This window comes from Bombus affinis, chromosome 7, assembly GCF_024516045.1.
Source record: "Bombus affinis isolate iyBomAffi1 chromosome 7, iyBomAffi1.2, whole genome shotgun sequence".
Taxonomy (NCBI): Eukaryota; Metazoa; Arthropoda; class Insecta; order Hymenoptera; family Apidae; genus Bombus; species Bombus affinis.
The window spans coordinates 11,498,484-11,525,006 of NC_066350.1; the positions used below are offsets into that span (position 1 = coordinate 11,498,484).

Sequence of the window (26,523 nt, forward strand, 5' to 3'; positions counted from 1 at the left end):
CGTGCTTTTCAGGCCAGGCCAGAAAAGTGCAGCTGCCTTTTCCTTTTGTATGCGCCATTCTCGTGACAATCTAGATTTCGCGAGATCATAGATTACACCGTCGAAATGCTTCGGTAGGTGGAGAGCCTCCGTGGACGTTTCGTTCTTCTAGCTTTATATTACCTTTCTTCAATTTTCTCCTATCTCGGTGATCCTCTCGTGCATTCGTCGTGTTTCCTCCGATAAGCGAAATCCCTTTGAACGACCAGTCTGCATGTAAATTCTTCATCGTAAATTTGGCTCGGACCTGGCCGAAAATACGATTTAATCGGCGACCGGGTGTAAGATTGATGCGAACCATAGTTTCTCTTCCTAAATATTGCATGTGGTAACCAGAAGGTTACATCACTGTTGTTGTATGTGCTATCGATCCCGGATAAAGTAGTCATTAATAGAATTATCAATGGCTACAGTATGAATTTTGCATACTGCATAATGTAACGAGAAGTATAGGTTCTTTTTCTGTATACAATAGACCCGTTTTGTATTGACTTTTGTCCACTTTAGTGGACTTATAATTTAAAATTAAATCCAACAAATGTACTCTTTCATTGTATTAAAATGTATTGTCCTCGTAATTTTTAAATTGCTTCCTCCTTGAAACAAACTGGTCTATGTTCGTATTTCTGTAGGAGAACAAAAGATACTGTAGCATTTTTAGTTTTTGAAATACATATTTCGATTTTTCTTTTAACAAAATATTTATTATATTATTTAAAATTATATTTATTATATAATTCTTATAAGACGAGTAGGTATTTATAATTATGTCGCAGAAGAACCATATTTAAACATATAAATCTTAAAGTTGTGGATTCCATGACAAAAATTTATATAAAACAAGGTAATTCTAATTCAATAAAATACGGTCTATCTTTTGTGAATTCAACTTCTGTGTAGCAGAATACGTTATTCTTTAAGTCACAAAATTTGACAAGAGCCGTTTTTGTCACGAGCTCCTCAATTATACAGAAATACACCACCAGAACTACACCATTATAAATTTACAAAATTTTTATGAAAAATTACGAATTAATCATTTTAAATAATATAACATTACCAATCTTTCGTATCAAGGTAACAGTATATTTCCAATTTGAGCCAAAAGATTATTCAGATAACCCTTTGAATCACAATAATTGAAGTATTGTCCATGAACTATTCTCAGTTGGTACGATCGATGACTAAAAGTCATCTGATTAATCGAGATCTGATTAATTTCTGCACTCGATTGTCATCTGTCCGTTACTCTAATTGCATTTGCATAACTGGCAACGGGCCGAAACGCGGAAACGATTCTCGCGGTAACGCGTCCCACACGCGAGCTGTGGCGAGCGGATGTTGGCCAGAAGAGAATTATTATTCCGTACTTTGTAATGTGCGCGCGTTCCGCGGCGTAATCAGTGACTTCACGCCGCGTAATTGAATATTAGAAACACGTATCATGAATCATGTGAGTGGCGTTAAATATGTATGTATTTGTGATTGAAAGCAGCCAGACAAACGTATAAAAGGCTACAAATTGTTACAGTGTTATCGTGCAATGTCATTGTCGTATTTTGCCTATAACTTAGAATCAAATTACATTAGATCGTTTGGAAAAGCGATATTGACAAGCGTTATGTATTTCATGTATCGTGCTTCAAGTATATTGGAATATTGTCACTTGTAAATATATTTCTTATAACCACGTGTTTTAAGAACGTTGGTAAAAGTGTCAGGTATAAAAAAGTGTATAGTTACGGTTTTTATGACAAGTAAATATTAATAATTGAAGAATTTTTAAAGAGTGAACTCTCCAATTTCCATGGGGTATAGTTACATTCATTCTGTAGCATAAATAAATTGGTAGTTTATGGATTCTAATTAGAGGTCTCTATTACATGTGTAATTAATATATCCGTGTATTAATCGGTAGCTTTTAATTTAATACATCGGTGCACGTATATTAACATATTCATATTTTGATTCGTACGATCTATAGTATGGATATAGTATAAAACATAGTTCCCGGTAGGGTCGGTCGGCTAATCTCGAGAATCAATGGGCGAATTTGGATACGAATTAAGGAGTATTTAAGCTCTAGTATAGTATCCGCACTGTGAAATATTCGGCTACAATGATATTCTTGCACGATTTTTTTGAGATCGCTGAAGTCGAAAATGGGAGTCGTTTTACATGGAAATGGGGCGGAAAAAATTTCGGTCGACCTATTGATGTGCGATGTTCTCATGAATATGGACTGTATCTTTTTTAGAATTTGGTACTCTTAATCGATTGTACGGTTTACTCTGTCGAATTTTTAAGATCGTTCATTTTCGCGAAAAATGGCCCTCCTTTTTGGCTTTGGCAACTTAAGGTATCCCCGAGAAAACACACCCAGACCGAACATTTTGCAGTCCACGTACTACAATATATGTACCTTATCCGAGTATTTCTCGAGTAAGGTTCAGATGTTGTTGTAACTTTTGGAAGGTTTTGGGAAAGACTTGGGAAGTAAGAATCACTACGATATGACCATTGTGGACTAAGATGAAGCTGAAAGGACGAATAAGATACAGTTTGCAGATATTCGCTCGAGAGATCTTCGCTACGATCATGTTTTGTTTATAATCGGGGTCATCGTATAGCGAGGCAATATGATTTCGTTTCCGGGCAATGTTTTCCTCTTTTCGGCGTGCAGCGTGTCAGAAGCTTCACGATTTCGTTGTATGACATTCGATGTTGTTTCACGGTCTACAGAACGGTTTGCCGAGACAATAGGAATTCACGAAATCGTCAGGCATATTATTAAAAAAGGTTATATAAAGTCTCGATCAAAGACTGATTAGATCAGCTGAATAATACATAAATATTTTACTCACAACCACTACCCCTTGTAAAGGTCAGTTATTTTGCTTGTAGCAGTTTCTTTTACAATGAATGTATTCTTTTTTATGTACGCTATTTGAGTATTTTAATCTCTGTCATACCAAGGAGAAGCTTACATAATTAGATAAGGTTTATATAATAGATCAATGTAGAATTTGCTATTTTTCGGACACTTGAAATTTCGTTTACATCTGATACGTTTTTTTTTATACGTTTTATTTTAATATCGCTACTATGATTATCTTTTTTACTTTCTCTCTTATTATAGAGTTAAATGCTTTTGATGTTTACTAAAATAATAGGATATATTAAAAACATTTTTTAACTCATAATAAAAACAAGGATAAAAATATTTCATACGTGTTCGAAAATTAATTCTTGAAATTTCTTCCATTGTGTCACTAGAAAAATTATTTAAATTTCCCATATTGCATAAATAATTTCAGCTGTAGGAATTGAATCGAATAAATTGCGACACTATATACATGGAAGAGACTCGGTACACATATTGAGCAATAATTATCATACTCTTATGTCACTATGGTCTCGTACTTTGTGTCTGACTTAGATTCGAATTAGATTAGTTTCCACTTTTCATTAATATCTACAACTATTACGTATTTCGCGTATCGTAGCTAAAACATACTGGAATATTGTCACTTGTAAATCACGTGTCCGCTCTAATCATGTATTTCAACGATATTGCTACAACATTTAGCAAATGCCTGCAAACAATTACTCGAGTTTGCACGTTAATTCCGAACCGGGTGTAAATCTGCATTCAATTATAACGAGCTAAGCTAAACTACGCTCGAGGAGCGAGGAAATTTTAGAAACGTGTCCGGTGAAACACACGTCGACGTAATAAAATTCCATCGAGTCTATTTCTTCACGAAATACGGTATGATCGTTCGTCCTAATGGTTCTCCAACGCGGCGCGCTTTAATTAATTGCAATTGCGCAATCTGGGGTTTCTCTCCGAACGTTTAAATACCGAGAGAAGGAGTGAAAAAGAGACGGAATATAAATGGCATTAGTCGATCGAGGAATCTCGAATGGGCCGTCGGTCTTCGACGTGTTTTCGATAATAAATCGATTTTACGTAGCCCGATCTCGCGGAGCGTTGCGTGGCTGGTCGGCGCTCGCGTTACGCGGCTGACCTATTCGCACAGCTATTTGCGTGGAACGTTCAACAAATTGCTGCGCCTCTCTCGTTAGAAGCCGACTAATTTGCCGCGAGTGCCCGCTCCTCGTTCGCGCTCGTATTTTTGCGTTACATCATTCCCTGTTTTGTTCTACGCCTTCGTGACCCGTGGCAAGATGTAACGAGCACAAAACGCTACGAACAAAAGAGTATTCGAAGTCTACAAAGTCTCAGGTTGACCAAAGTCGATAGGTGAATTTACCACGAATGGAAAGAAATATCATATTTATAAAGCAAATAAAATTTTATAAATATTATATTTATACGTACGGTCTTTGACCGTCGAATTAAGATCATGCAAAAATTTCATTCTTTTAACTGCAACATGAAAATTACCGTTGACTGTTCAAATTGTATCTAAATACCTAGATAATTATGTGCGCAGTTAATATGCTATTACGCCGTGTTACAAAATTATGTAGATCCGTTCGTTTGTACTAGGCTGCAGTAGGTAATTTCTTTCATTGTCAGACAAATCTAAATTGATTGTCATATTATCCAATTCACAAGATGAAGATTCAAGATGTTTAACAAATTAATGAAGGGATAAAATATACGATTGTATATGTAGTATATGCGAAGCGCAAATGAATACGAACTGTAATCAAGTATTGCAAGGAAATGCAAATTATGTAGATGTTTCGCGTCGGTCACGCAACGTACGTGTTTTTCAAGTGTATATTCCTTTACTTAATCCTATTACGTAAAATGTCATGTATTTAACAAGAAAGTTTCTATATTTAAATTGATAATTACTCTTTACAAAAAATAATCCAATCAATAGGAGGAAGATATACTTTTATGTTACTAGCTGCAAACTGATTGTATGAAAAACAAATATTCTTATTCACCTGGCATGAAATGTATTAATATGTATCTACATATAAGTGTACAATATCGCGGTAGATAATAAAATTTGCCATTATATAGAGTTCGTTCGAGCCTTTCAATTTTATTAATGTAAAAAGACATTCAATGGTATCTTCATATTTTCTAAAAAAAGATCGGAGATTTTTACTGATGTTAATTCGGTAGCCAGAGGCGGTAATATCGCGTGACAGAGAAAACGGACGGGGAATATCGAGACCAATCATTGATATATCGACTGTAATCGTTTCGACTATAGCTATGCTTGATTCCGTCTTTGTAGCGTAATGCGTGTGCGATATTGCCACTAAAAAAAAAAAAAAGAAAAAAAAATAATCGGTATAGATATCGGATCCGGAAACCGAATAAATCGACTCCTCGAGTTTGCATATATTTCTCCGGAGGCTACCCGTATACACGGCGAAGCGTAGCGTGAAACTAAACTGAATTGGTACGTTGTACGCTTTTTACGATGATTTGATCGCCGTGTAAGGAATGATACGATACACGAAGATCACGGAGATCCGCTTCAAGCCGACGATTCGTAGAAATGGGTAAATCGTCGAGTGCATATGTATATCATATTAGGCGGATTGTGTCGTTTCTCAGAAAACTTGGCGTAGAAATCGCGGTCACGATCACGTTAGGGTTACCGGTTAGCCTCGTCAGTAATATATAATAGAAAGTTCCGTGTGGTATTATTAATTGGCGTTATTGAGACTGTTTTCGTGCGTTTCTAATGGGATGGTCGAGGCTTTCTAGGCTCCGCGAAAGGCGTTACTCTTTATCAAGCATGGTGATCCGATGAGGTGTTCCGCGATATATGGCTGTTTGATTGGTTGACTAGTTCGAGTTGTTTATTAAGTCGAATGCTGTATTATTCTTCTAATCTTGATTATTGTATACGTGTTAATCCAAATATGTTTTGTTTATTTCAGGTAAGCAAATAAAAGTTGATCTTCCAACGACGGTTTCAGTATAAACTTAGTTAGCCTTGCGCGCGGTGAGTTTAATATGTATAATATATATAATCGTCTCACATAAAAACTGGCCGTGCCTTCTTTCGTATCGGCAAGTCGTAAGTTACTACGGTAATTCGTATCGGTTGTTGCTTCCATTCTATTCCTCGTAACGAGGGATCCAGTTGCCGAGATTCGCTAATTAAAGTTTCATCTTGGCTGCCAGTTTTTCTGTTTGTTTATACGAGAGCTCATGCCGCGTGAAGAAAATTAATGTAATTATCGCCACGTATGGCGATTCTCGAGGATCGAGCGATTCTTGCAACGAGCAATCCGATGATTCGAGGATAAGGAGATCTTGTACTGTGTTAATATTTCGTACTCGACCGCTTTCGGTCACGGGAATTAAACTTGTATTTTACTCGTTTTACGCGATGTTTACATCCGCTACATTGCGAATCAACCACGATGAAAAACAAATCGTTCTCTTTTTCGCCTCGGTTCTCGATGACAGCGTCTCAATGCGGTGTGCTATTAGCACGACGATTAACGCGTTCATCGTTTCGTGACAGAATTCCGTCGCCGTCGTCTAAACGAGTCTCGACAATTTCAACGGTGCAACGAATAAAACGTTACGCGAGATCGGTACGATGCCTCGTTCCCATGCCGAGGACATTTCACAGGGATTAATTCCAAGCCGACCGAGATAGCTAGATCGAAGCTGATACCGGTGCAAAGAGGGTTAACGAACGCAATTTGCAAGCATCTCGTTGCGGTTTTTCGAGGTTAAAGGATAGGCGTGTTCAGGTGGGACACCTGGACGCGTGACACTCGCGTACAGGTCGAGGGAGAAGGCTTAATTCCTGAGAAAGTTTCTCACGATAGGAGGTGCGCCACCGATCTTGAGTTCGTATCGGTAATCGCAGAATCCATGCCGGGGAAAACGGTACTGTGTGGCCTGTTATCTCGGCCAATAATTTCTCGCTGTTATATTTGAACAGCTCCCACGTACGGCCGGCTAATCGTACCCTGGTTGCGTTTTGGTATCGATCTTTAACACCAAAAGCACGCCAGAATTACCTTCTCCTTGATCAAGCATTGCGCCCCAAGTTAGGAAACAAGGAATGAAAATGGATAAATACCGATCGAATCCATATCTTAAATCAATTTATCCGACTGAACGGCTACGAATATTATTTACTGGTAAATTAGAGTTGTCGAAAGATCGTAAGCAGTTTGTGTACGATATTTCCAAGAGTTATTACGTACGAATACAGAATTATCACATATTTTGATTGAAATTTTCTTTGATTATAGTATCTCGTTATTTAGTCGATAACGTTCAATAATATGATAAAAAAGTACGTGTAATATATAGGTTTATGAATGACGATGGATAGTTGTTAGTAAGCTTGTTAGTAAAAACACGTAATAATTGTATGTAGAACGACCTTGTTAAAACGTGTCCGCGCGAATCACGAGCGAGATACACGGCCAGAGTCATATTAAAAGACGCAGCAAGCCGTTTCGGCTACTCATTAGTATCCGTGAACAGAAGAACTTTAATTATTTCCATTATTTCCACGTTGAATAAGTTAGACTCCACCGTGACGTGTTCGTATATATGCACGAGGAGTACAGAAAGGGGAAAAGGAAGGTCAATCGCCGATGGAATTCTTCAATTTCGTGGTAGAGAGGTATTAAACTTCCCGCGGAAACGATGAGCTTCCTTAAGCGTGTCCGACTAATTTTCTGAATCGCACTCCGCTCGAAGATAAGGGGCTCGTTAAATTCCTTTTAATTGCTTGGCAAGCTCGCGCGCGCGGCCCAAATGGCTTTCGTGCTTTTTCTCGACGGAGTGTCTGTGAGCTTAGATTCGTAGAGACAGTGGTAATATTTGGAACAGGATACGTTATCGTTCCTCTATATGGCTTAATTAGCATCGCCACGGACGTTTGTTCTCTTATGCCAGTTCTCTAGCTTATTTTCATTTAATCATACATTGTTATGATTGGAGGCACTCTGCGTGATTAATTAAAGTGTCTCGATAAATAGGCGATCGCTCGAACGACGTGTTCGATTTATGACCTTCATTTATAGATCACGATTTCCGATAGGTCGTTAGTTATAACTGTAATTAACATCGATAAACTGAAACGACACGGTTTCACTGACGGACGCGTTAACTACGTTGCATTTTTGTTGATCTGTTTTTCTGATTACGTGCATCTGGAGATAATTCTAGAAACAGCTATTTATCAATGCGGTTTCGTATAGTTCCAATTAGTATCGTTCATTGGTTCTGTTCTGTGTTTTTGGCTTCTTTTTTATGTTCGGTGTCCTGTCGTGCATCAGATCAGAGATAAAGATACGTAGTCGGCGATGCTTAAAAATTTCATTGATTCTTAACGGCGACAAGTCGATGCTATCAGATGTTGTTTGGACGTTTCGTATGGTTAAACATGTTCCGATAAATACGCGATTGGTTCGTCGATAACCGACTAGTGCCGAGGTTAAACGACTCGCCCGCTACAATAAGATACCTAATTCTCTAATCGGTATTCGAGACTCCGAAACCACCCACGTGTACACGAACTTACCTCGAGGCTTTCTCCTCGGCCGACCCTTGTGCAATCGTCATTGCAGATCGAATGCTAACAAACGAGGAAACTTCTGAGAACGGTTTTCTACATATCGACAGCGGTTCGGCTAGGTCGTTCACCTTGATGGATTTCCATTGTGCTCCGCGAAATTGCTTATTCGGTAAGGTAGATGGAATATGACTAAATGGTATTTGGAACATACGTCGGTGTGTTAATCTGTACACAAATGATTTGACCAACAGTTTCATCACGGTGACAGCAATCTTACTATGTAGAAACACTAGGCAGAGAAACCACAAAGAATCGCTAGTTTATCGAAGAATGCGGTTTTAGTTGTCTTTTATACGTCTGACGAACAACATCGTTTCTCACTGTGAAGACACGGGAATCGTGTCAAACGAGCACCGGTATTTGTAATGATCGTTGTTGAAGGGTTCTTCACACGTCTCGTTGACCAGAACGAATCCATCAGGCGTCCATCGACGTTTCACGTAATATGGTCGAAGACGCGAGGAAAGGCAGGATGGACGACCTCGCCCACGTTCCATTACCCGATTACATAAACCTGACAGACACAGAACTCCGTAGAACGGTTGGAACGAGCGAGTTACTCAGCCAGCCAATGCCGCGACGTGTGGAGGCCAATGATGTTAAATGCAAAGGCCTACTTAACGTCACTTTAGTCTACAGGGTGTGACTGCCTTCGCCATCGCCACGATACGATGCTTCAACCTATATACGATGTCAATGAGCGACATGCTAATTTGCCTCGCGTACTGCCGGCGTCTTGACTATTTTATTTCGATCAACATCCAACAGTTATTTCCATTACATTACATTCCGATCGATACGCAGTAACTTTCGATTTTACCTTCTTTTTTCTTTTCTATCGGTTTTATATCGAGTGTAATCTACGAATGTACTGCAGTGGCAGCATGTGGTAGCAGTGGTTCATGAAGGTATTTGAACACTTAGATTAGAAGGCTTTTGTATGTGTATGTTGCGCGCGTGTGTGTGTTACGTGGAGCATTTTGGAGTTTCATTGTACTTAGTACTGGCGGCAGGATGTGGCTGTCATGATCGTGTTGCTAAGGGTTGGTTTGACTTGTTCAGAAGTGACATTGATCAACTCCATAAATCGAAGAGTACAGAAAACATTAACGACGTTGCGAAAACTGTTTTCCAAATTTACCTTCCAATCAAATGCAATGAATTTGAAAAATGTTTCGTATAATATACGTAATATATCTATATATATATATATTCACAAAAGATTTCACGAGTGTCCGAATGCTTTGGTAATCTGTTGTATAAGATTCGTAATCGCAAGAGTTCCAATTTTCCAAGTATTGCTCTCACAATACTGGGAAAGGTTAGTTCTGGAACGCTGCTCAAGGACACTGTATGCATGTAAGGTGACGGTATCTCATATTTTCTCGACGATGGTCGTCGTAAGAATTCCAGGAACGATCAAAGAAAATTACTCGACTGTCCGACGTTTCTTGCGTTTGGTCGCTTAACTTAGTGATGGAATTAGCTCATTACCTCCCTGTCCACGTTCTGTACGATTTACCATGCTCGATTCTAGCGTGCTGCTGCAAATCGCTCACCGTTGATGCATATCGCGGTATCGTTAATCATCTAGACACTTGGCAAGCTTGCGTGCGATATTAGAAGAAAAGTAGATTATGGGCTATATATATTGTCCGAGAGAAAAAGAGTCGTGCGAACGAAACGATAGAGGAGAGTCTTTGGCGAACGACTGCAGCGCTAATTACTTGTTCAGATTCAATTCCCTTTCGACTCGTTTGTCCAGTTTATGGGTGGTCTTCCGTGAGTTAGACAGGGAGTATCGTGTGTCGTATCGTGAGAGTAACTCGACTCTTCTCGAGCACTTATTCGATTTCGCGAAAAGTCGACGCGCATCTTGTTGTTGCTTCCTTGAAAGGAACGAAATCTCTTGAAACGTCTCGAAGAAAGTCGTTCCTCAAGTTTCCCCTCTTTCGAGTTATGCATTCTGACCATATCTGGGAAAAAAAAACGATCCGTGACATAATTCTCTTTCTCTCTCTCTCTCTCTCTCTCTCTCTCTCTCTCTTTTCTTTTTATTTCTAGTTAATTTAAACGTGCCACTCAGCTTAGGTAATTTATGAAGATTTATTCATTTATGGTGAATTTATATATGCGACGATATACACATAGATATATACGTACATAATATGCAAAGATATATAAGATATGGGAATTGTTGTAATTATGAAAATTAAAATTGCAAAAATGCACAGAATGTATACAACGTAAAAAGATACGTATTTAGCTTTAGCTGTATCCATAAAAATATCAGTCTACGTAAAGACCCAGTGTAATTATTTAACAAATGGCGATTCTTCGAAAGTGACATAATTTTGAATTAAAATTCCGCATACAAAGTGCGTATCATTGAAAGTTAATTTAAAATAACCGAGGATTTTTTGTTGTACGATTATGAATCATGGTTATCTTTTTATTTACATTTATTGAAGATATCAGTCGAGTTTCTTTCGAGCGACATATGGTTGCTTGATAACGTATCGGTACGTAGCCGTTTGATACCATACGGTTTGTTCTTGATTTGTTTGTAGCCGATCAGGAAAACTCGTCGAAGTAACATACTAACGAAATATGGATAGTAACTAGTTCCGTAACATACTAACGAAATCATGGGGACGCGTAATCGAGTGATTGAAACATGCAAATGTTGCCGATGACCCTGAAAATGTTGAAAATGCTGCTGGGCGAGTGTGACTCGACAACTGGTGTTTGAGGTCCGTCAGACGTTAAAAGAAATTTTATCCCGATAGCCATTTTTTTTTCAAATTAATGTAAGAAATGTTATTAGGTGGTACTAAGCACATTCGTGGACAAATGCGTTGCGGATAATTGATAATTGTAGAAAGTCTCGATAACTTGGCTCGATAGGAATATTATAAAAGATCTTGATAGTAATGATTCAATCAATGACGGCCAGCGAAGCGTTACTTGTATCGACTGATTCGTTCTTCTAAATTAGCGTATAATTGTCAGAAGTTATTTTAAAAGGTTTATTACGGTCAATTGGAATCTATCATTGGCTGTAAACGTGCGATTCTAATTAAAACTCTACCAACATGAAGAGTGGTTCTATGTTGCTTAGTCGCTTATTTAAAACCAATTACAAAGGATGGCTCGATTAGAAGGGGAAGAATGCCAAGCTAACGCGTAACTCGGCAGTAAATGAAATACAAATATATTACTCTCAATCAGCGTAATTAGAAACCATTATTCAGTGAATTACTAATGAAGGTCACATGTAGCAGAATGAACAGTAAGATGGTAGTAACATGGTGCAAATGCCGATGCATAGAACAACGTTATCAGGCAAAGGGTGGGGAAGAGGCAGGCAATGGTAAGACTGTGGCCGCGATGATGACGTGTACGTGATAAAAATGTTTCGACTTACATAAGCACGGAAATCGTGTATTATACTTACGTGGCGAGTTGAACAGACACAAGACAGGTAAAGACTCCTCTCGGTTTGTCTGTCCGGTTCACCTTTGCTAGGACGGTCGGTGCTCTTCAAGGTCAAGGCGAAGGCCTCTCGTAACCCGTCGTCTCGGCACTCGGTCTAGGTCGTCGGACCGGATGGACGAACTACATTTTCACCGTGTTGTTTCCCTTTGACTACTATTCGTTCCTTTTTCTAGTAGTGATTTATTAGCCTTACAATTTTATTTTCTTTCTAGTTCAGTTTTATTTATCTTTTTAACAATGTGCGGGATAAATCTTTGAACTAAATGTTGAAAATTCGCGTAGAATTTTTTATTTGTTGATTAAGAGTCTCTATTTTCGTCGTATTTATCCTCGCTGTCTTCACGAGGGATTCGTCTATTTTCACGATTAATGTAAATTCTCTGACGATAAAAAAAAAAACATTGTGCGTACTTACATGCGTATAGTTGAGAATATAAATCGATGGCATACGACGTGTCTCTCGTGACTTTCCGATAGCGGTAAATGTTAATAGTTACTGCAGAGGTTCCATTCTGTCCTCTTTTCTATAGACAACACAGTAAGTGAAAAGTTGAATAAATTGATACGAAATCAGCACTCAATTGACCTAAATTTTCTAAGGAAAAAATCTGCGTATATCTGGAATTGCCTTGTTCAAGCATTACTATCAATTGTATATCCTACTTTCTTTATAACGATGCTTATCAGAAGATCGGTATGCATTGCGAAATTGGTATTCCGTTGAATAGATATTTGCTTTCATTGCAGAAGGCAGATCTGTTTTCCTTCTAAGCTGAATTCCTTCAGTTTGATTTACTATTCAGTCACCAGGTGGAAGCGTTTGGTACGAGGTTCAACTTGTTTTATCCCCTCCTGTTTTTTATTCGCCGTGCTCGATCGACCGATAAATCTCTTTGTTACGATTCTCGAGCTACTCGATCGGAGTTCCTCGTGTACCACCTGACGTGTCCACCACGCTGCCTGTCGTGTCTCTTCTTATGGAGCCTGGCGACATCGACGTAATAAATATCTCGAATTTCCAGCAGTCATCGACGATACATTTCTCAACGAGGCATTTCTATAAAGTGCTTCAAACAAAACTTCATCTATTTACCTACCTGGTTTTGCAATATATGTTCAAAGCATGAGTACTTTACGCTGCTTCAAACTAGCTTAAACTTGGAAACGGTTACGTTTCATTGACTCCAAAGGCTGGATATGATTAAAGGGTTCAAAGCGTTTTTTCGTGGGACGATGGAATTACGTATTAAACACTTAACCGAGTTTAACGGAACAAGTTTCTTGTTGCTGATCCTATTACAACGGAATTGTGGGACATTAATCTTCCTCTTATCGTTAATTTACCTTGCGTTAGCTTCTACCTCGTTTCGTACCGTATTCTTCCACCGGTGTTTGTTCGACGTGTCGAACTTTTGTACACGTTGCACATCGTTCATGAGAATATTGTTTACGAGAAACTTCGAAGCAAGATAATTTGTCCGTATTAAGATTTATGTGCTTCGGTGGAATGCGCGATGAGAAAGGCAAATATCGAATTATGTTCTGTATCACGTATCATGAAAAGAACAGCTCTCCTGCATAACCGAGTTAAATATAGTGGAAGCTTACCCGTGCGCGAACCGAGGAAGATCTCGGTTTGCAAAGATAGTCGTGACGAATTCTTTTACGTACGGAAGCTTGGAATATTCAGCGTCTATCGCGAGAAACCGTAAGTTTCTTGGATGGAGCCAGCCTCAGTGGTAACTGCATGATCAGCACAACGCTATTTCATTTCAAGGACGTTTGTCGTCCAATTCAATTCCTTTTCCTTATCTATCGTGCTTAACGTTGCTCGATTTCTTTTTTTTTCGCCTTCATGGCTCGCTGGTATCGTTCAGCGTTCATTCCACTCAGTGAAAAAGTTTCCCTTGCTTTCCACGGTGCCGAACCCACTGCGCGCATCTAAAAATACGCGGCAGGTATTTAAAGAACGGAAAATCCGATAATCGTTGCCGTTTGACATTCTTGAGTGTCGAAGGAGAATTGTTATTGAACCCGGCGGAATTCGCGACTCGACCGGCAACAAGCGACCGCTCCGTACCACGACCTTTTCAAACTGCATTTCCACGAATAATAAATGGTTATCGCCACTATCGAGTAGCATTCAAGGATTATGAAACGCGGCATTAAGCTATGCATCGATATATCAGCCAGCGGAGAAAGCGTCGAATTTTTTCGCGTCGGCGAGTTCGCGCCGCGTCACCTCTCGCTAGTCGCGAGTTTAATTTATCGTAAAAATAGTTGACGAACGATCTCCCCTTCGCGCGCGCTCTCTCTGTCTCTCCTTCTCTTTCTCTCCGTGTTCATTTATGTTCCACGAATCGTGCACAAGCGGGCGAGGGTACGTCACGTTTGATCGAGAGGGTTGTGTCGCGCGCAGAGCTTACAAGAACGCGCTTACTTAAATGTGCGGGGCCATTCATAGAAATTTATATCGCGAATCGAATACTCTTTTCTCCCCTCCCTTCTTCGCCAACAATGTTTTCTCATCGAATGATGAAAACCGGTTGCACGCGCCAGCCACTAGATCACTGTCGAGCATTAAAGCTATTCTAGAGATTACGAACAATTTAAGCGCGGCATGTTTGTCTTTGTACTTTCACTTCGGGCTCTTTACCGTTACGGCCCGGGGAAAAAATCGATTGGTCGTGGTGCTCTGCGAGCTTGTACGAATCGAAATGATTTTTAACCAGGCTGAACGGTGCCACAGCTGATCGTTTTTCTACGAGAAACTCTCATCTCGTCTGTTTTTGTTCGCAGAGCGATCGCAAAGGGGATATTACGTTAAGCATATTCCGGTTAATGAAACGGGTCAATTAATGGATTTGCTAACACGTCGGACTCTTGGCAACTACAGCGTACATAGCTTAGCGATTAATTATAGCTTCGGTTTCATAATGAACTGGTTGAGCCGTGGTATACACTTGAACGATCGTACATGGCAGACGAAATCGTGTTCAAGCCAAGCCGATTCCACCAGCTAGAGCGATATCCCGATTGTAACAAATTACAAACATCCCGTGTTCCTTTCGTTTAATGCTCAATGGGCAAATCGTTCAATTTCACGCGATTGCACGATGATACCTTCTTATCGATCATTTATGTAATCTGTGATCATCTGTGAACTCAGTTATCGAGATTCCATTGCGTTTTAGTAGCGGCGCAGAATATAACTGTCTATTCTAAGAATTGTGTGTCCGACCTGGACCGGATGTTTCGCGAAAACGTATTTCCGTTTCCGCGGCACGCCTTGAACTTGTCCTCGTTGCAACGGAGCCTCGGGGTGCCGTGAAAGTTATTCGTTCGCGTAAAATTCACGGTAAATCGTAGGAAAACAAGACGGGGTTCTGCTTTCATTCTCCTTCGATCGTTACGTGTCTTTAGAATAGTTTGTTTAAAATTCTATCGTCTTCCATTAGAATTAATCGTTTGATTTCCTGTAATTTAAGCACTAGTTATGTATTTTGTTGCGAAAAATAAATGAATATCCAGTGGCTATGTTATCGAATAGTTTTGTATATCACGAAATCAATTAGGATTTCCATAGATTATTTTTCATTATGAAACCCATACATTATTTATAGATTTATTTCATTTAATATTTGTTTCAGATTTATAAATTGAATTAATCTAGGAGTGTTTCGTGTCAATGGCATTTCGAGATTTAAATTTTTCCACAAAAATCATAGATCTCATCACAGAGGAAATATACATAAATAATAACAACTTAATCTGCCTTCAGTATCCCTTTCGATCTCTATCTTTTGGTTCAACACTTTCCAACACAAGTCGACTTGCCTGTATGTTATGGCAAAGTCTGCCATTTCGAAAACCTATTTATCACTTATGAAATTACAATATTTCGGCGACAAGTTGTCGCTTGTGTAGGCGTCGAAGTGCGTTTCGCGGCTAATTTTTTCAGCAGCGCCAGGCACTCGTTGAAAGGAATGTAGTCGGTGGGTCAGGTTCTGGAAAGCCCAGACGCGAAAATAGCCAACACGCGGCGAATCGCGCGTTGCTTTTCACCGACTCTCTATACTGTACATCGTCTTCGAGGTTCGCCACCGTTGCTAACCGAGAACCGCTCTGATTCGAGAGTAATTTCGCGCAATTCGCCGCGTTGTCCTGCAACAGAGTGCACCCACAAGAAACTCGCTTGTTTATCTCAACCAACAATTCGAAGTCATCGGCTACGCTTACGTAAATAGTATAATGAGACTGTTTTAGGTGTTACTTGCGCCCTGGTTTATCCAAGAACGAACGGGCCTAGTGCGATCAATTAAGCATTCTTACATAAGACGATTAATATCGATTATCCCTGATTTGAGCCGATAATTGCACCATAGAACGATCGGTGATACTTAAATATCTAATAATATGAAAATTATGGAGAATATCTTGCGTGCGTCGATATTGAATATAATCTCGTATAAATCTCCCAGAAGCTCGATATAATAATAATAATTGGCTCGATATAATAACAATCTTGAACTGATGTTTATTGATCGATTCTATATCGATCCGATAGCTGCAACTGGCTTAATCCTGCAATTTCTATACTTTGTATTTATTCTGTAATTTAAGCAAATTGATATCTTGCACTGTTTGTATATTATTATCTACTGTGGTGGCTATTTGAATATTTATTTCAATATTCAAAGTACTGTTAGTCGGGCTACAAGGTCTGTTTATTTCTTGACTTATTATAATTAGAATGTTCACATTTTTATGATTACGAGCAGCAGAACAGTACTTAAATCGAGATTTGCTTTATTTTCTGAATATTGTAACAAATAACTTACTATAAATACTTTGTGCATTTACGTATAACATATATGTTTTGTGGATTTTCTCATACCATATCGTAATCTGATTTATAATAATTGTAGGATCGAGCTAGACTGCCATTGGCTCGAAATAAAAGATAAAAAACCTCAGGAACATGAGATAAATCACGGACAAACTATCGTGATTCGACACACAAGAGCTTAACGTGACACCGGGTAGCGGGATCGGAAAAACGATTGAACCGGTAGCTGGTTTGTAACGCGACGTAACCGTAATGACGATTTACGAACGATAATTACCTTGTCAAACGACTTCGAAGCGCACGCATTCTCCTCGCGATCTACACGCGAACTCTTATTGTTCGTCACGGTATTCTCTCCGTAGATAGAGCCGCGTCGTTTCGTTGCTTTGTTTTCTCTTTTCTCCCGGTCAAGCATGGCGAGGGAAGTATTTTTAAGAGGGACGATCGGAACAGAACAAGAGCAGATCGGTCCCGCGTTCCTCGACGCGACTAGCCGGAGATATTAGCAGCGCGTGGCGCTCGCGACCGCGCCTGCTTCGATATATTACGCCCGGTAACACGCGTTGCCATCTGCAAATGCGCGCTTACACTCTTTATCCGCAAGTTCCGCGTGTTTTCGTGCTTGACAACTGGCTCGTACCGGCAAATGAGATATCGTGGAAACAGAGTGCGTACGAACGCCGATGCAGCTCGACTTTGTTGTAGTTTACGTTCCACGTTCGAAATTATGCACGCGCTCAGGTATATTTAGTCCCGGTGAACGATCCTCTCGGAATTTTGTTAGATAGCCGTCGTTCGATATCGCGAGACTTTCTACTGACCGAATCAAACTACCGATCGTCTGTATCGTATCCTGATTCTTCGCTATTTATTCTCAGTTTTGTTTCTATTATACCGTTCGAGATCGCTGGCATAAATGGTTCTATTGCATTAACAAAATGTGATCGGAATTTGAACAGAAGCGAAGAAGTTCTACACGTGTATATATATGAATATTATCGTCGGTAATAATATCGTCACAGCTTTGTATGTACTGGGATTGAATTTTATCCACGATATTATAGACTTCCTTCGATGATAGCTCCCAAGAGTTAAAATAATCAGTAGAAAGCACTATACAGAAATAAGGTGTCTATATAAAAATGAAAGTGACGGAGTTCTAGCAACTTCGAGGAACTTCACCTTTCCATGGTAGACTTTTTTCGAACCGTCATGGAAATAAATAGAACCGCGAGCCCCGTAATTGACGCCGGAGCTCTCAACTCAATTAGACGCCCTTCGCTGGTTTTTCTTCCTTTCCCTTACTTATTCCTAGAATTTCTATACAAACATTTTAGAGAAGCCTGCTTGTATCCAACCACGTTCATTTATTTTTTCTCCCTCGATCATTTTGTATATACATATCATAAGAATTCATTCTCTTACATACTATTCTCATACGATTGCTTTCCACGCATCTGGTTCTTTTTTTAGTCTGTGCCAACGCGAAGTTTTCGTTGGAAATATCGGTGAACGGCCAGTGGAGTCCTAACGGGAGAGCACGAGGAGCAAACGAACACCGTCCTTTTTTTACTTTTCTTTTTTCTTTTTATCGAAGATATCGACGCAGTACGAAGTCGAAGAAAGGGACACGCGTTCGAGGATTTTGGCATGGGGATAATTACGCCCGGGTCCAGCAGGTGCAATAAATTACCTCGGGCCACGTCCGCGTACCCGTGGAATTCACCGGGATGCCGCGTCTTCTGCTTTATTTATTTTCACCGGACCAGGCCTCCTGGTCCACCGTAAACCCGTAATTTGCTCGTTTAATCCAGCCGTGCCAATATTCGTGTACTCGGTCCAAGTAGAAGCAACCTCGTGCTCAGCTTCTCGCGCACCCTTCTGACTTCGTTTAGAGCTCTGTGCGCCGCCTTTTGTTTCCTGGACGAAATTACCGGTCTATTACTCCTCCTTCTGCAATTGCAGCTTCTTCTCTAGGTGTGAATCGTTTACGATTCTGCCTAATACACGTGGACGTATCGGCATTGACGATATTCGACTTGTAAATCGTGAAAGAGACGTCAATTTTTCGATTCCGTTTAATTTATTAACTTCGCAAACACGTGCACGTACGTTTTTTGAAAATAAGTGATAGATGTAGGAAATTTTGTGAACGATCGAGTGAAAAATCATTTTTTATTTAATAGAGTGTAAAATACAAATTTAATTTTGTAATCACCGAGAAGGATAGTTATGATTATTGAATTTTTAAATTATTTACCGCGTTTTATCATTTAATTTTTATTTATTTGTCAGGTTGTGTAGTCCTTAATTTCTTTATTTTTCGTAAGTAGAAACGGCATATGTATAAAAGAGAAGTGAATACGCAGGTACACAGAAATTATATTATAATAAAAGTCGTAAGTACAACAGTGCACGACACGAGAAGCAACGTCTCCTTTGATACTGACAGCATTACACGGAACGAAGGTGTTTCGAGTAGGTACAAGATAAAACGTACAAAATATGTAAATGCAATTCCGGACACTCAAGGATGTACGTTGGCTGACGTGTTGAAAGAGGCTCGCATTGTTCGAGACGTGTCGCAATCTTGTTCCACGCATTACCGAAGTACTCCGATGTTATCAATTGAATGATACCAACCTGCGCTACCATCACGAGCAGGAAGCATTGCTTCAAACAAGATCGTATCACGAAATCGATGTTCTCTCCTTGTCGTCCAATTCGAAATTTGCATCAATGGCACTTGCTGTAAATTGAGAAAATGGTTACGAAATCGAGAATACTGTACGGAGTTGGAAAGGGGGAAGAGAAATGTGTTTTGCTCGCTTCTCTAACGAAGCGATGCAATTCACAGATAATAATTCAAATTAATTTCCAAAGTTCATAAAATATCCTGAATAACATCTTTATAAAGTCGTGGATTAGTCATTTTCACTATCCTGGTAATTCTAGTGTTAATTCCCACTACTCTGCACGTTCCATTCGTTAGTAGTAGATGTAAGACAGTTTAAGAATTCTTGGCTGAACTATTTTCCATTGAATATTGTAGTTAACAGATGTGATCCTTTTGTTTTATAAAATGCATCCGAGATTTACGTAGATAAAATTTACCGCAAATATTGACCACTTAGACCCATAGTCTTTTTCTTAACCTTGCTCCAGTTCTGTACAGTACATTTTATAGATGCGACACGACCTCCAGATGCGGTTAAAGGGTACGAATAATGTAAAAATGATGCGAGTCGCCTTCGTAACTTGTGTAATCGATAACCGGGGGAATGGAAAGTAATGATACACGGTAAGACAGGGTGTGTGGATCGGCTATATAAAAGGACTCGGAAAGGACGCTGGTGCATTCACCTCGTCTTGCGCCTGTCCAGGGCAGTCAGTCCGTTGCGTTCGCCTGCTTTTATGGTGTTTCGCATCTCCAGCTGTCCTTATGGTATCTAGCACTGCTCGTCTCTAGTTTTTATCCTATCCTCTTTTCTTCCCTCTTGATATTTATGTCTGCGAAGCTATTTTATTCGCGGTATCATCGCCATTTTCTTTCTGAAGCATCCCGATTCGATAGAAAACACACAAAACAAGAGAAAACACCTTACGACCTCGACTCCTTCGCAGACTGCATTCTTGGTCCGTCTTTTATCGGCTAACCAGCGTTGCTTGGCGTCGCTTTAAATTAAAGTCTCGCATAGGTGCTTCCGCGAGCTAGTCAGGCGAAATGATTAGATTTCGATGGCACGTCGAATGTAAGAGTAGTAGGGACAAGGGAAAAGAGAAACCGATAGCATTTTTAAGGTCAAGCGAACAGCCTGCGTTATCTCGCCGGTGGTCGTGGGACAAGGATCAAGGCGAAATTCACATAAATCGAGTCTTCCTCGTATCCGTGGTGGAGGTGGTGGTCGTCTCTGATTCGCTGAGAAAGATCCGTTTCGAAACCGCGAGGCTGAACCCATAAATCGATCGATCGACGCGGTAGCAACGTGTTCCGAGGTCTCAGGGGTGTACTTACCAGAACTCTTCACACATACGTACCGTTTAGCTCTGAAAGCAAGACCCCGACCGAGGTTAATATTAACTTTGCACGCCTGATTGTTCACACCTCCTGTCTGTAATTTCTCTTATATCGGATTCCTCTCCGGAGACGTTTATAGCGCGTGTGTATATGTTATTGATAGAACGTTGTCGATAGAAATTACCGATTCGTCAATCGGTAATAAATGTCACGTACGGTCAAAGGGACGATTCGCAGAAGGTTCTCGATGGCAAGGAAGAAAATCGTTTTTCTAGGCTACGCCACGAGGATCTTATTGACGTCAGAAAAATGGCGTCAGCCATGACGTTGAAGGTATAAACCGGGGAGGATAAAGCACACGAGGCGAAACCTCAAGGTCTTCGTGACGGGCCGCATGGCAGCCGACCAACCCCAACACCATCTTTTGGTTTCCCATACGAACCTGGCTGCGTTCCGCCATAGTAACGGAGGAAACCAACCACCCACCGATGTGTCTATCGACCACAGACGCCATTTGCCGGCGCCGTGCTCCGTCGCGACACCAAGTTCACTGCGCTCCCCCTTTCGACTGCCAGCCGGACTGTGTGTGTTTCCACGCACGAGCCGCGACACGACCTCCACGCCTGGGTTCATTCTCGAGAAAATCATATATCCGTCCGTTTTTCTTCTGGTTTTCTAACGAATTTCTTTTTCTTCTGGCTCGTTGAAACCATCGCTGCGGCATGTGGTGTTGTAAGAGGCTCGATGCCTCCGATTGGCCCGTCACAACCATCGTTCGAGGTAACGCTTCCTTTTTGCACGTCGCTAATTTTTCGATACTTCTTTCCGTTCGGCGAATCGCATCGTCCGAGACAGGCTTTTCAAGTCAGTGCTTTTTTTCGGTTTCCACGCTCTCTTTTTTCTGTCCAGCTACTTTTATTCCGGTCGTTGCCATCGCAACAAAAACTTGGCCACCGAGTCGATATAAAACGATCGTTGTGATATTTGACTTTTTGCTTCTCGATAAGATTTCGAATGAGAATCTTCTTCGCACGTTGCTTTCTGATTCATTTCGTTTCGCCAGTTTCGTATCGTCGGAGAAGCTTTACACAAACGCTTCGGCTTTTATGCTGTTCTACACTTGTGCTGCTATTATTACTCCGCTCGGTCAAAGTCGCGAATCTAGGATAAGTTCTAGGAAAGTCTATGCAGACTGTTAGTCGATGAGCTACTTACTTTAGGTTATACCGCAGGACATAACCGGTGCTGCGGATGGGATTGTTAATGGAATTCGGTAGGACCTCGAGAACGATTCGGGAACAAAACCTTAGTGAGAATTAGCTGCATTTTATCGCGTTTGCGGCAGACGAAGCCGTACAGTCAACGCCAGAAAACGTTTAGTTAATCGCGTCGTTCGTTCTAATTGCTTGTTCGATCTAATCCCACTTGTGATGCAAAGAACATGGTGCTTTTGGTACATCTTATTGGCGTTATTTATTCTCTAATTCCTCCAATCTTATCATTTTATCTTATATATTATATTATTTGAGATCCACACGTGATCTAATTTGAATCTAATTTAAATATGTTTTTCTGCCGAGCTATACTAATGTTAATATCCACGTAGATTCTAGTTTTGTTATTCATGACTTCTCTCTGGACTAAGATTCTACGCGACTGTGAAATATTCTTTTCATTCCATTTGAAAGACGCAGATGCAAATGTCTTCTGAATAAATAGCTTCTCTCTTTCTCGTGTGATCTTGCTTTTCTGCAACTAACAACTAAATCAAAATTTCAAATTCAATGTTACGCTCTTGAATACTCTAGTAATTTTTTCTTCCTGACCATTGACTTTGAATTCCATTTTTTTCATTATATATAAATTCAAAGTTGTTTCCTGTCTGTTGTCGTACAATGTTTTATAATAGGAGAGTTTTATGCAGTTTCTCAGAAACAGATCGAAGCTCTAGGAAACGAACTCGCATCAGGACAGAACGAAACGATTTCAACGACGAACGTCGTAAAGCAATGCCACCGGATTTAAATGCGCAGGACATCTGGACGTCTTTTTGGCTGCGGCTGTGCCGCTTTCTGGTGCCTCAGAAAGAAAAACAACGGCCCAATGGCTGCATAGTCATGGCTCTGAGTCAGCGTTCAACGACTGACGCAGGAACAGTGGCGCGTTGTTGCGCTGCGCGCATCTTTTCGGTCGTAATTCCTCAAAAATTATGTTCTCCATTATCTCATTATCTATTTTTTCCAATGTTAATGAACATATCATAAATAAACATCACGTTGATGTATAACGATGAATATTTCATGTAACACTTTTGCACTTTGTACCTGCGATTAGCGACGAAACAAAAATGAAACTCAGAAGTGTATCGATCGGTTATATCTGCAAATTCGAGGTGACTCATTCTACTCTGTGCTCACAATAATGTGACGCGTGTCATTGAGACATTAAATTGACACACTTCTGAGTATCCGCCAATGGTCAATTACATCGGACGTGGCCGGTTGCATCAGGCGTAATTGGATGAAGACGTACCTTGGAGTCCACGAGTCTCGAGACGCTCGTGTTAAAAGCGTTCTCGAGTTTCTTGCTCCGTTTCTCTGCGAGTCCGAGTCGCACGATGCTTGAAAATACTTCGACAATGACCGTATTCTATTTTTGGTGAGGTAACAGAATTTCTAGAAGATTTATATGGAAATCGTCAAATCGAAATTGGGGATTGGAAAGTTGGCACCTAGTCGAAACAGGGCGTGAAGTATACGATTATGCGACATTGACTATACTTCGGCATGTTCGAATTCTCTGGTTTTGATTCGAGTCTGTCTTCGTTTCCATTCCGAATGCGTAGATCGTCCGGTACGGAAGGAAATAAACTACATAGCCCCGAGGACAGAAACACACAGAGTGTAAAGATGGTGGTTGAACGCCGTACCTGAAGAAGCGGAAAGCAGGAGTCACGGTGTAGGAATAAAGACTTTCATTGATTCGCACTGTCATGAATCCTTGCAGTACGGTTTGCGCGGAAGAAAAAGAGTCGCGGTAAAAATAACGACTTCCGTTACGAGGCTGCGAAAGTATTTGGCACGCCAGTGATGTCATGTCCGTCGTCTGAAGGCGCTGCCTCTTTTTCATGTCTAGCATGCTTATTTTTAACCGACTGATGATGGCGCCACTCGTCGACAAACGTGTCTTGCTTAAATACAAATTGTTACTATATAACGCGCAACATTATTGTTACGTAACGCTACCGCAATTTGTGATAATTTAAAAGAAGGAAAAAAAAGAAGAAAAAAGAAACCATTGTTAATTTATCGAGTCACTTGGTGAAGTTCCACGTATTTTGCAAGAACTCTTGTATCCTCTAACTTTCAAAGCAAATTTGTTTTAGCGTTCGCGGATATCCGATTCATCGTTCATAAGCAAACTCCGATATTCATATTTCAACAATCCGCTCTTTCGATTGGAACGAAGTCGACTTATTCGATTCGTTCCTCGGACATTTCATTCACGAATCGTGACTCGGCTCAGCTACCGTTCTCCGTGCGTTAACTCTGATTTATGGTGAAATCTTTATCAGGTAGATATCGGTGCCCACGTGTTTCAACTATGGCTCTTTGAGAACAGACTTTACAAGGTTTCCATGCAGATATTCCCATGTGTCCGCCTACAGTGCACTGTTCTGTTCATTGTACGCGTCTCGTCGCGTACGCTGCAGACTGTAGTCTATAGACGATCGATAGATTTCTATGTTCTACGATCTTGTGCCAAACGGGAGAGTCGCCTATGGGACATCTTGTTATGGCATGTGAACCCGTATACAGGCAAACAATGTCCTTGCCGTTTCTTTTTTTTTTTTTTTAATTATTCTTGACGATTTTGCTCTTGCTTCGTACAAATGATAATTTTGTATTCTGAATTTAATCTTTATCTCATTTGATCTTATTCTTCTCTGTATTCAACTTTAATTTGAATGTTAATCCGATCTTCCGGATATTCTAGATACTATGTATTCTTAAATCCTTGCTTTAGTTTAATAATAGCGATATTCCACTGACTGAAAAAACAGTACGCAAGATGTAGCGTATTTACGAGTCACAGCTAAGTATATCCATATTTCAAATCTCCCCGGTTTTTCTTCCTCGCGCGCTGTTATTTTCGTCGTTCGTCGGATCCAATCTGTGAACAACCTCTACGTTTCTTCCATTTTGTACTTTCTCCGAAGTGCAGAAAAATTCATTTTCTTGTCAGTCGCGTCATAAATCATTTTCTCACAAACACAGTTTACAATACACAAACAATTTTGTTTACTTGAGCTCGTGAGAACGAAAGGAAAAATGGAAATGTCGGTAACGCATGACTCACGGAGGAAATGGGACACGACGCGCGATGTTTAAGTTCACGAGACATTATCTAGCACGGAGCGATGCCGAGCAAATCGATCGGACGAGTTCACGAGCGCCACAGTGTCTGGCCCGTGCCCGTTCACGGACACGTAATAACAATTATATCGTGACAACCTAAGAAAGATCGAGGTCACCGGCAGACAGGCTACGATCCTACGAACCGTCGATCGGAATACGATCCGTGTTCGCTCGTGATCGATCGAGAAGATCGTACCCTCCGCTCTAACGTTTACTGCTATTATCGATCGCTGATGATCGTTAATCGACGCGCTACGATCCTCGAAATCCCGACAAACGTGGTCTCCCGATCCTGTAAATTCTAACAGTCCCGTAATTTCGCCATAAACTATTAAAGACCGTAATTATTGCCGATCGATGATCGATAGCTGTTTATAGTTACCGACTTTCGATATCTTCCTACTAGTATCTGTCTGTAATCAGATAGAATTTCTAAACGATACATTGGAGTGTACTATGAGTTTGAAAATCAGTAAATATATCTTATTTGCACGTATGGATTTTTTTTTTTCGTAATTTTTAATTTCGTTATGTAACGTAGAAATATATACGGCGCACGTGCGTGGGCGATCGTTATTGCTCCGTTTCGGTGTTCACAAAAGTAGTAGCCGACGGCCAAACGATAGCTTACACGCGTTTCATTCAGTCGGAACAATTTCTCAAAGTACACGCTCGCGCGTTCAAGTATCGAATTGGTTGTCGTTTCGAAAGCCAGGATAATGATACGGTTCGGTGAAACACGAGGAAAGAGAGTCAAAAGTTGTACGACTATCTCACCGTGGCGTGTTTCTATGATAAACCAAGTCTGTAAGCTGCTACGTATCTGACCGGACTAGATGCAAGGTCCTGCCTAACGCGTAATTGTGCGGTTAACGGAGAAGTTCCGACCGGTTTGTAATTAGACCGCTAATGAGTAAGGTTACCACCTTAGCTTTTCGATCGCTTCCTTCCTCTCGCGCAATCTATCGCAATCTGTTCGTCGAACCGCCAAGTGATGCAAGACTCGTCTGTCCTGTTTAAATAATCCGTGGAAACGGGGCCTAAGTTGGACACGGTATCATAGTTTTCTTCTTGTCAGAATTTGCTTAGTTTCTAGTTCTCATCTTTTGGTTTTCTATTCTCTTTTGAATATTCTTTGTCAAGAGG

The 26,523-nt window shown here is 40.4% G+C and overlaps 1 protein-coding gene and 2 long non-coding RNA genes across 14 annotated transcripts in view; 2 read left to right on the forward strand and 1 right to left on the reverse strand.

The window, feature by feature from the left end:
- LOC126918944 (MAP7 domain-containing protein 1-like) overlaps positions 1–26,523 on the forward strand; it is a 197,569-nt gene that overhangs the window by 7,643 nt on the left and 163,403 nt on the right. For 3 of the 10 annotated variants that reach the window (XM_050727543.1, XM_050727547.1, XM_050727553.1), the window contains exon 1: positions 21,667–21,739. The exons of the other annotated variants lie outside the window; for them this stretch is intronic. In XM_050727543.1, the coding sequence (XP_050583500.1) occupies positions 21,682–21,739 (58 nt within the window). In that variant the 5' untranslated portion in view covers positions 21,667–21,681. Of the gene's footprint in view, positions 1–21,666; positions 21,740–26,523 lie in introns of those variants that run through there. 10 annotated transcript variants of the gene reach the window in all.
- Positions 7,166–15,634, forward strand: LOC126919033 (uncharacterized). Its single transcript, XR_007711500.1, has 2 exons — positions 7,166–8,703; positions 8,786–15,634. It is a non-coding gene; the product is annotated as an uncharacterized LOC126919033 (long non-coding RNA).
- LOC126919026 (uncharacterized) lies at positions 19,584–22,466 on the reverse strand. Of its 3 annotated transcripts, none has more exons than XR_007711493.1 (2): positions 22,175–22,466; positions 19,584–19,690 (listed from the first exon to the last, which is right to left on the reverse strand). It is a non-coding gene; the product is annotated as an uncharacterized LOC126919026 (long non-coding RNA). The 3 variants fall into 3 exon arrangements; XR_007711494.1 differs by lacking the exon at positions 22,175–22,466 and adding an exon at positions 21,402–21,528; XR_007711492.1 differs by lacking the exon at positions 22,175–22,466 and adding an exon at positions 20,305–20,503.